Genomic DNA, 10,574 nt, shown 5'->3' with positions numbered 1-10,574 from the left:
GTTAAGAATATAAAGTCCAATACAGTTTAGAATAAAAAATAAAATAAAGTAAAGGACAGTGAAAACAGTCGGACGGACAGTGGCACAGTGCTCATTCATTAAATGCAAAGTTAAACAGATGTGTTTTGAGTCTGGATTTGAATGTGACTACTGTAGGAGCACATCTGATCTCTTCTGGAAGCTGGTTCCAGCTACGAACCACTATCCAACAGCTTTGACCCATAGTTTCCTGTGCAACTCTCTGTATAGAATGTCCTCTGTAACTGAAATCGCTGTTAACAAGTGTTTTGTGTGGCTACATTATGAACACCCATATCCTGCGCCTGCCTCCCCGCACTCACCACGTTACAGGTGCCCTGAATAATAGCATGTGAAAAGTATTAAACATTTTAGCATTTCTAAATGGTATAAACAATATGTGCATGAATGCCGTCAAACAGAAGTAGAGAATCCTAGAGAGTCATAGAAATTGTTTGATTTAGAATCCAAACACATGAGTAAATTAACCTCTAGAGGTTATTTGTAAATGTCGTCACTCCCTCCAGATACTTTGATTCTGCCCAATAAAAGTGTGGCATGGAGAGAGAAGGGGCATATCCACATATGATCTGGTCTGTTCAGGACCCAAAATCAAAATGAACAATGGAAAGGATCCTCTTCCAGGTAAAACTGATTGTTGTTTGTATTCGGTTTTAAACATTCATTTATTACCTTGAAGACTTTGAATTGCCTTTGTTTTATCATCTAACTTCTACAGTTTGATAATGGAAGATTTCTCCCTAACTTTGTATATCAACCATGATATACATCAATGATCAGCTTCAACAAACTTTGAAAATACTAAATATCTATTGATAATCTAATTTCTTCAGTAAATAGTTAAGGCTTCTCCAAACCTGTGAGTTATTTGCAAATATATAATTTCATAAAGTATATTGCTTCATATACACCAGAATGTGATACATGTCTAATACTGTACTAACTGCTCTCTATTTCCTGTTCTCTAGCTGAGTGCTGAATCGAGAATGTTTTGGGTTTTCCTGCTATCAGTATACCAATGGAAATCAATCAAAATACCATGCAGGAAGGTTTGGGTTGTCCTGCAATCAAAATACAAACAACACTGGTAAAAAGAGAGCTGTCGATATTGTTAGACAGGCCTTATGCAATTAAAAGCAAAATGTTCAGGCAGGTCATGTAAACAGTAGCTGCATGTGCCTGTTGTGAATGACAACCCTGTTCAACTCCTCCCAGGAGATAGTGTTTGTGCTGCATGGACTGAATGTGACGCAGACAAACAGACACATCTACTTTGTATTTATTCTTGTTCTATATCTCTTTACCATTTTTTGGAATCTTACACTGATTTTTACAATTTTTCTGGAGAAAATGTTACATGACCCAATGTATTTTTTCCTCTGTAATCTGTGTATTAATGGTATCATTTGCGCTTCATCTTTCTACCCAAAGATACTTAATGACATTTTATTTGACTCTCATGTAATAACATATATTGGGTGTCTAACCCAGATATTTTTCATCTACTTATATATCTATTGTGAATTTACAAATTTAACAGTGATGGCTTATGACAGATATGTTGCCATCTGCAAGCCACTCCACTACCACTGTATTATGACTATTAGAAAAGCGTGGTCACTGATTCTTTTAACATGGCTTTTCTCATTGCTAGAAATGACTATTGGAATAGTGCTAACAGCTAGGTTACCCCTCTGCAGTGTTGACATTGATAAATTCTACTGCTCAAATTGGGCGGTTGTGAAGCTGTCGTGTGTTGACACCACCCCGAACAATCTCTACGGTTTCATTTTTACATCATACCACTTTTCTCAAATGATACTTATCTTGATATCATATGTGAACATCATCAAAGCATCTTTGCGTTCTCAGGCAGGAAGGAGGAAGTTCATGCAGACCTGTCTGCCTCATCTGATCACACTGACTAACTTTGTCATATCTCTTCTCTTTGATGTGATGTACGCTCGCTATGGCAGCAACACCAGTCTGTTGGCCCTAAGGAATATCATGGCTGTGGAGTTTCTAGTTGTTCCTCCTCTGTTAAACCCTATCATATATGGAATGAACCTCAGTCAGATTCGGAATAGAGCAAGAAAGATGTTCTACTGTAAAGTTTCTGCTCTAAGCTAAATGTTTGTTGTGGTGTAATTGTGTGTGTATTGTCTGATGTGGTCAATGGGTCGTAGATGTTAAGCAGTTATTGAATATAAAAGATATGGAAATACTAAACATATGTACTTAATTTGGAAATTGTAAATTTTTTCCAATCTTCTTGATGCACTCAAAAAAGGGGACTCTAATCAATACAACGGTGTCACAATAAATAATTTCACCAGTAAATCTCTGTTTTGTTAAATATCAGTTTTCATAGATACATATATAAATTGTAGTGTTTCATTGAAACAGACTAACAAACATTCAAACAAACTTTTAATTTTTGTTAAAAATGATAGAACAACTTATAATTAGCAGTGCAAATGACACAGACACAATATGTATAACTGGTAATTCATGTGCACCACAAATCCAGAAATATGTTAAAATCTTTGATAGGAAAATGTTTATCTGAATATTATCACACTTAAACCATCAAATGTATTATTTGTAATGAATTAAAAAAAGCTTTCTGAAACCATATGATGGTTGACTGTATTGAAAAAATAATAAGTCAAATCATGAACGTTGTTTGTGTGGCTTTCTGTATTAATAATTACACTTTACATTTATCGTCCAGACCAGTCTGCCTCATCTGATCACACTGGTTAATTATATGTTAGGGAATGGGCAAAAAAAGTAAATTTCTGCTTAAAATAAGATATCCAAATCTAAATGCTTGTAGCTCATGATCTGAATTTAGTAGAAACATATTTCTGTTTCCATCTGAAAGGAGAGTTTGTAGGAATTATAAATGAATGCAGGAGAGTATAACAACATAGGTTTGGCAGAAGATAAAACAAACCAAAAAAATGCATTTTTTGTAAAAAGAAAAAAAATACATTCCTCATCATGTTTGAATTGCAGTGGGGCCAAGCATGGATAAGGAATCTAGAGGAATTTTCCACTTGATCCACTAGATGTCAGCAGGATCTGGGTAAAGCTCCAGGCCATTTGATATAAAATTCAGTGATCTACTTACTCATTTGTAAAGCAAGGCCAAAGTGTTCTTTACAGTTTGGCCAGTTTTTGCCAAATTGAACACTTTGGACACATTAGGAATTTTCAAGTTACCTACACAGAACATACAACAGTGCAAAGGTGATTAATATAAGGGTTACTGTTATGGACATTTTGAACTAAGGTGCATTTGAGAAATGTCTGTCTTTCTATTGGCTGATATGTAAATCTGTACTTTGATTGTGACACACATGTCTCTATAATATCAGAGGATTATTAGGTATTTGGGCCATGTCCTCCTGCCTAGAAGAAGGATGTATTCTTTGTCGTCCTATACATGTATGAATGAGTTACTAGTTAAAGATACCGAGAGGGGTCTGGTGTTTGAATAGGAGACATCCTTGACCGGCACGGGTGGATTAGAGGGGTACTCGTAAATCTGTGTAACCCTTTAGTGTCTCTGTTGACTATCCAGACATTGTGTCTCCTCAGGAGTTGAGAAGGATAAGGTGGGGGGACAGCCTGCCCTTTGGGTAAACTCTTGTGACAAGACCGATGGCAGCATCTTACCACACCCCTTTTCTATGTAATAAATATGGATTGTTCATGTATGGAGTTAGGGACACCTAAGACGATTATGTGTGTGTAAGCGGTTGACGTGTCTCTCATAATAGTCTCTGTGCATAATAGTTAATAAAACGGTTATAATGTACAAAGATCATTTTGTCTCTCTGTCCCTTACTCCGAGTGTCGATACATTGGAATTTCCATCACATTACACACTCCCAGGAATGTTTTACATAATAAAGTTACAAACAGGAGGCAGATCCAATGATCTAACATCATATGTGGTGTTTGCATCATATGTTGAGAGGAACCATCATTTGTGGTTTCTATGTCCCCAAACCTGACACCCTCCGGCCCCTGGCTGTGCCTAGAAATTCTGTCCATAAAAATTACGAACAGAACTGGTGACAAAGGGCAGCCCTGCCGGAGTCCAACATGCACTGGGAACAAGTCTGACTTACTGCCGGCAATGCGGACCAAGCTCCTGCTTTGGTTGTACAGGGACCTGACAGCCCTTAGCAAAGGACCCAGGACCCCATATTCCCCAAGCACCCTCCACAAGATGCCGCGAGGGACACAGTCGAATGCCTTCTCCAAATCCACAAAACACATGTGGATTGGTTGGGCAAACTCCCATGAACCCTCCAACACCCTGTAGAGGGTATAGAGTATAGAGCTGGTCCAGTGTTCCACGGCCCGGACGAAAACCACACTGTTCCTCCTGAATCCGAGGTTCTACTATCGGCCGTATTCTCCTCTCCAGAACCCTGGCATAGACTTTCCCGGGGAGGCTGAGAAGTGTGATCCCCCTATAGTTGGAACACACCCTCCGGTCCCCCTTCTTAAAAAGAGGGACCACCACCCCGGTCTGCCATCCCAGAGGCACTGTCCCCGACCGCCACGCGATGTTGCACAGGCGTGTCAACCAAGACAGCCCCACAACATCCAGAGACTTGAGGTACTCAGGGCGGATCTCATCCACCCCCGGTGCCTTGCCACCGAGGAGTTTCTTGACCACCTCAGTGACTTCAGCCCGGGTGATGGACGAGTCCACCTCTGATACCTCATCCTCTGCTTCCTCAATGGAAGAAGTGACAGCGGGATTGAGGAGATCCTCGAAGTACTCCTTCCACCGCCCGACGACATCCTCAGTTGAGGTCAACAGCTGCCCACCTCTACTGTAAACAGCGTTGGTAGGGCACTGTTTCCCTCTCCTGAGGCGCCAGAATCTCTTCGAGGCCAGCCGATAGTCCTTCTCCATGGCCTCACCGAACTCCTCCCAGGCCCGAGTTTTTGCCTCCACAACCACCCGGGCTGCAGCCCGCTTGGCCTGTCGGTACCCGTCAGCTGCGTCAGGAGTCCCACAAGCCAACCAGGCCTGATAGGATTCCTTCTTCAGCTTAACGGCATCCCTTACTTCCGGTGTCCACCACCGGGTTCGGGGATTGCCGCCTCGACAGGCACCGGAGACCTTACGGCCACAGCTCCGAGCGGCCGCTTCGACAATGGCGGTGGAGGACATGGTCCACTCGGACTCAATATCTCCAGCCTCCCTCGGGATCCAGTCGAAGCTCTGCCGGAGGTGGGAGTTGAAGATCTCTCTGACAGGAGACTCGGCCAGACGTTCCCAGCAGACCCTTACAGTACGCTTGGGCCTGCCGAGTCTGTCCAGCTTCTTCCCCCGCCATCGGATCCAACTCACCACCAGGTGGTGATCAGTTGACAGCTCCGCCCCTCTCTTCACCTGAGTGTCCAAGACATATGGCCGCAGGTCAGATGAGACGACAACAAAGTCGATCATCGACCTGCGGCCTAGGGTGTCCTGGTGCCACGTGCACTGATGGACACCCTTATGCTTGAACATGGTGTTCGTTATGGACAAACTGTGACTAGCACAGAAGTCCAATAACTGAACACCACTCGGGTTCAGATCAGGGGGGCCGTTCCTCCCAATCACGCCCCTCCAGGTGTCACTGTCGTTGCCCACGTGGGCGTTGAAGTCCCCTCGTAGAACAATAGAGTCCCCAGTCGGAGCACTTTCCAGCACCCCTCCCAGAGACTCCAAGAAGGTCGGGTACTCTGCACTGCCGTTCGGCCCGTAGGCACAAACAACAGTGAGAGACCTATCCCCGACCCGTAGGCGCAGGGAAACGACCCTCTCGTTCACCGGGGTAAACTCCAACACATGGCGGCAGAGCTGGGGAGCTATAAGCAAACCCACACCAGCCCGCCGCCTCTCACCATGGGCAACTCCAGAGTGGTGAAGAGTCCATCCTCTCTCAAGGAGTGTGGTTCCAGAGCCCAAGCCGTGCATAGAGGTGATCCCGACTACCTCTAATCGGAACCTCTCAACCTCACGCACTAACTCAGGCTCCTTCCCCACCAGCGAGGTGACATTCCACGTCCCTAGAGCTAGTTTCCGTGTCCAGAGATCGGGTTGTCTAGGCCCCTGCCTTCGACTGCCGCCCGATCCTCTTCGCACCGGCCCCTTATGGTCCCTCCTGTGGGTGGTGAGCCCACGGGAGGGCGGCCCCACGTCGCCCGTTCGGGCTGAGCCCGGCCGGGCCCCATGGGGGAAGGCCCGGCCACCAGGCGCTCGCATACGAGCCCCAACCCCGGGCCTGGCTCCAGGGTGGGGCCCCGGCTGCGCCATACCGGGCGACGTCACGGTACACATAATTTTAATCATCATTAAGGGGTTTTTGAACCGCTCTTAGTCTGACCCGTCGCCTAAGACCTGTTTGCCTTGGGAGACCCTACCAGGGGCCGGCCGTAAGTCGAGTTTATAAATTATATAAATCCAAACGTAACTAGCGATCTAGTGGTGGCCGTTCTGCGTCATTACATGCAAAAAGAAGTGATATAAGATAATTATCTTTCATTTTATTGTGTTTTATTTCTAGGTAGAAGAACCCAATTTTTTGGGGGTGCCTATATTTTTTACCTTCTATTATTTAATTATTTTCAACCCAATACAGTGTAATTTGATAGTAAAGGCATGAAAGTATGAGGAAATACCCTTGACACAACTCTTTATAAATTTCCGAAAAATATTCTTTTTGCCTTTCCAATAGATAGCTTTTAAAATGGTGACCCAAAAGTCTGTTTTTATGGGTTTTTATTGAAGCCAATGGGGTTGCTATTACCAGGATACATCATAATAGGTTGTATCTGTTACATAAATGAATCTAGGACCCAAAATGTCCAAGTAGTGAAATCCGGCCAAAATCCCCACCGACTACTTAGGGTTAATGGATATAAAAAAAAGGAAAAACGTGCGGTTCATGTTCATAAAAAATTGATACCAGGAAAGGAACCCTAGATAAGATTTCTTTGTAGCAGACTGTGTCTTAAACCATTACACTGTTTAAACAGCGGGAATGTAACAGCCATTACATTTTTGCTGAAATGACGTGGACAACAGAACGTTTATTAACGGAACTAAAGTGTCCTCTTATGCTGTAGATGGTCGTCCATACAATAAAAGGTGAATTGCTAACCACTACGCTACGTGAACTATGAAGACATCGAAAGCATTGTCTGAATCTCTGCATACTACATATATAAAAAGTCCACACACCCCTGCCAGGTTCTTGTGATGTAAAAGAATGAGACAAAGATGAACCATGTCAGAACTTTTTCCATGTTTAATGTGACATATAATGTGAACAATTCAATTGAAAAACTAACTGAAATATTTGAGGGGGAGAAATGAAAAAACTCTGTTTTTTTTATAACCTGGTTGTATAAGTGTGCACACCCTTAAACTAAAACCTTTTGATTTTATTACAGCACTCAGTCTTTTTGGGTAGGAGTCTATTAGCATGGCACATCTTGACGTGGCATGGCACATCTTGTCTCTTTGCAAAAGCGCTTCAAATCTACCAGATTGCGAGGAGATTTCCTGTGCACAGCCCTGGCCAGGTGGGCAGCGGGGGACGGTAGGGGTTCTCCTCCTCTTCGGTTTCGCTGTCGGTCCAACCAAGAATTCCCCTACCATCCATCTCTGTGGTGTCTCTTGTTGGTGGTTCATTCTGTCACGGTTGTGGTGGTAGGACACAGGCGCAGAGACAAAAGGGTGGTAGTAATCCATAGTTTTAATCAAAGGGAAACAAAACAATAGCAGCAACCAGTGACGTAGGGCGTTCAGTACAAAACAAAACCAAAATGAACCACACCGGGTGTGGCCACACACAGAACATAAATAGGGTCCCCAATTGGAGGCAGCGATCTACACCCTGTTGTTCACATTACCTAGGCACATTCACTTCCAATGAAATGTACATTCCTATTGTATTTGTTAATGCTCAGATTCCACAAAACCCAACCTCTTTTACGGCCGGGGGCTGTGATCTATTTCTCCCCAAAAAGCATGCACGGATGTCTACTTCGAAAATACACCATAAATCATCAAAATATAACCATAAACAGTTTATTTTATTTTTATTTTATCTAATGTAGCTACTGAAGCCAATATGTTTTTGTCTATCCTGAACAAATCCTTTGTTCTGTCGAGGCTCGGAACGAACACTGGTGTTGGAAGTCTGCATGGAAGTCTGCATTTCTAACCACTGCGCTATTTAACAAGGTGTAGTCAGTCACTCACTCAATAAAAGACATGTGCTCTTCTTGGCCGTCTCCGCCTACGCAGTCCAGCAAAAATATAATGTTTTTTCTATGAACTTATGTCAGAATTATTGTGTGCAGAATATTTGTTTATGCTGGGACACTGCATAAAAATAATTGGATGCACGAATGCGTGTAGCCCAGTCTTAATTATGACACTCCTACATTTTATTTTTTATAACATTCCTTTTATTTTGTTAGTGTATTCAAATGTGGTCGGAAGTTGTGGTTACAAGCAATATTTAAAGGAAACGGTTGATAACACTTACTACACTTTTTAGCTGTCTGACCAGGTCACCACTAAGGGTTAACTTTTATTTTTTGTTCATCTTTGATGGGTTTGCAAGTGAGCCAGTAAAGTCCATGAGCTGACCAATCAGCTATCAGCTAGGCTCTGTTACAGTTACACCTTTAGATTTTCATCTCCTCCAGTGTTGCCAACTTAGCAGACCCCTCTCGCAACTATTTTTCAAAAAAGCGACTAGCGACAAATCTAGCGACTTTTTCAGGTATTATTGGAGACTTTTGGAGACTCTGACCTGAAAGCGTGTATCGTTCTTACTCTTCTCAACGAGCAGCAGGTGGAGCCGTGGGTTCCTCCCCCGTCCCAAAGCACCCACAGGCGGCCCAGTCCTCATGCAGTAGTCCCTACAAGCTGCAGTCCCATACCAGCAGCAGTCCCTCCCGGCACCAGTCCCTCCCAGCTGCACTCAGAGCAGGAGATGTTCACCCCTCTGTGTCCAGAGACTGCAAATGAATCACGCATGTGGGAAGCCGCTGCTGGCTGATCCCACCATGGCTTACATTCAGGGCAGGATGTACATGTAAAGTGTTCTTTGCCAAAAATGTTCTTTGTCTAAACCCACAAATTGTCAACAAGACCCGATTCCAAAAAAATTACTTAAGGAGCTCTTACGTATCTCCACTATCATCTCAGACTACTACAATAAACATCATCATTGTCCTTTTACCCCGGTGTCTGTATCTGCTTCTGGACCTTACCTCTGTCCTGAGTCCCGGGAGTCGTGACACTCAAGGAAAACAGAAATGCTCGTTTTAGTACCCAATAAACAAAGAGCGTTGTTAGGAGATCTCACTGTAGGAGATCTCACTGTCGTATCCCAAAAAACTGTAGGAAACCTCGGCGTTACCCTTGATCCTGACCGCTCCTTTGATGAACATATAAAATATGTCTCAAAAGTTGCTTATTTTCCTCTTTGAAACAAATCTGAAACTTTTTATCAAAAACTGATGCAGAAAAACTATTCCATGCTTTTGTTACTTCTAGACTTCCCTAGAAGTAACATGACAAGTGTTTTTACTCACTTATTTCCGCATCCCCTGATAAATCAATAAATAAACTTAAATTATTGCTGCCCACTGATGGTAGAATCCTACTCACTCCAGTAATAGCCTCTTTAAACTGGCTGCCTGTTAGGGTTAGGGCAGATTTTAAGGTTTTATTGTTAACCTATAAATCAATACATGGACTTACTCCTACTTACCTCATTAAAATGAACCAGCCATACATACCTACAAGTAACCTAAGATCACAAGATACAGGCCTTTTAATTGTACCTAGAATTTCTAAACAAACAGCCGGAGGCAGGGCCTTTTCTCATAGAGCTCCACTACTGTGGAATGATCTGCCAACTAAGGTTAGAAATGCAAACTCAGTGCAAACTTTCAAGTGTCTACTAAAGCCTCATCTCTACAACATGGTCTGTGATTAAGTGCAGTCTGGTCCAGGGGTGTGAAGGTGACCAGAAAGCCTTGATACTGTCCACCCTTGCAGTCTTGCCAGGTGGGCTATCATCGCCACTGGGATGCCCTCCCTTCAATGCCATTTGGGGGTTGAGTCGCTGGCTTGTTGTTGTCTCTCTGTTTTGCCCTTGTGCAATTGGGCTGTACTCTGCTGGCAATACTCAGCCCTCATTCAGGGTGGTTGCTGTTGGTGGGTGTCCCTTTGGTTGACGCTTGGCATTGTGGGTGGATTGATTTCCTGCCTGTTGGGCCCTGTCCGGGGCCTCCCCCAGAAAGGGCCACAGTGTCACCGGAACCCCCTGTCTCAGCCCCAAGGTCTTACCCTACTATATTATTGTGTTGGGGGAGTAGGGTCAGTTTCTCATTCTCCACTATAAATCCTTGTAGATATAAGGAATGCTTTTTCTAAATTGTCCCTGTCTCCTACCGTTTTAAACTTAGGAGGACATGAGGTCCTGGCCCAC

The 10,574-nt window shown here is 43.6% G+C and overlaps 1 protein-coding gene across 1 annotated transcript; it reads left to right on the top strand.

Moving 5' to 3' along the window:
• Window positions 1-1,227: 1,227 nt before the first annotated feature.
• LOC105008335 (olfactory receptor 4S1-like) lies at window positions 1,228-2,169 on the top strand. The gene has a single exon (XM_010867617.3). The coding sequence runs from the start codon at window positions 1,228-1,230 to the stop codon at window positions 2,167-2,169; it is 942 nt and encodes a 313-aa protein (XP_010865919.2).
• The last annotated feature ends 8,405 nt before the right edge of the window (window positions 2,170-10,574 follow it).

This window comes from Esox lucius, chromosome 7, assembly GCF_011004845.1.
Source record: "Esox lucius isolate fEsoLuc1 chromosome 7, fEsoLuc1.pri, whole genome shotgun sequence".
Taxonomy (NCBI): domain Eukaryota; kingdom Metazoa; phylum Chordata; class Actinopteri; order Esociformes; family Esocidae; genus Esox; species Esox lucius.
The sequence above is the reverse complement of the archived record's forward strand: the minus strand, read 5'-3'. Positions and strand labels throughout refer to the sequence as shown.

Coding starts and splice junctions, on each gene's coding strand:
- LOC105008335 (XM_010867617.3), top strand. CDS start 1,228: ATGACAACCCTGTTCAACTCCTCCCAGGAGATAGTGTTTGTGCTGCAT.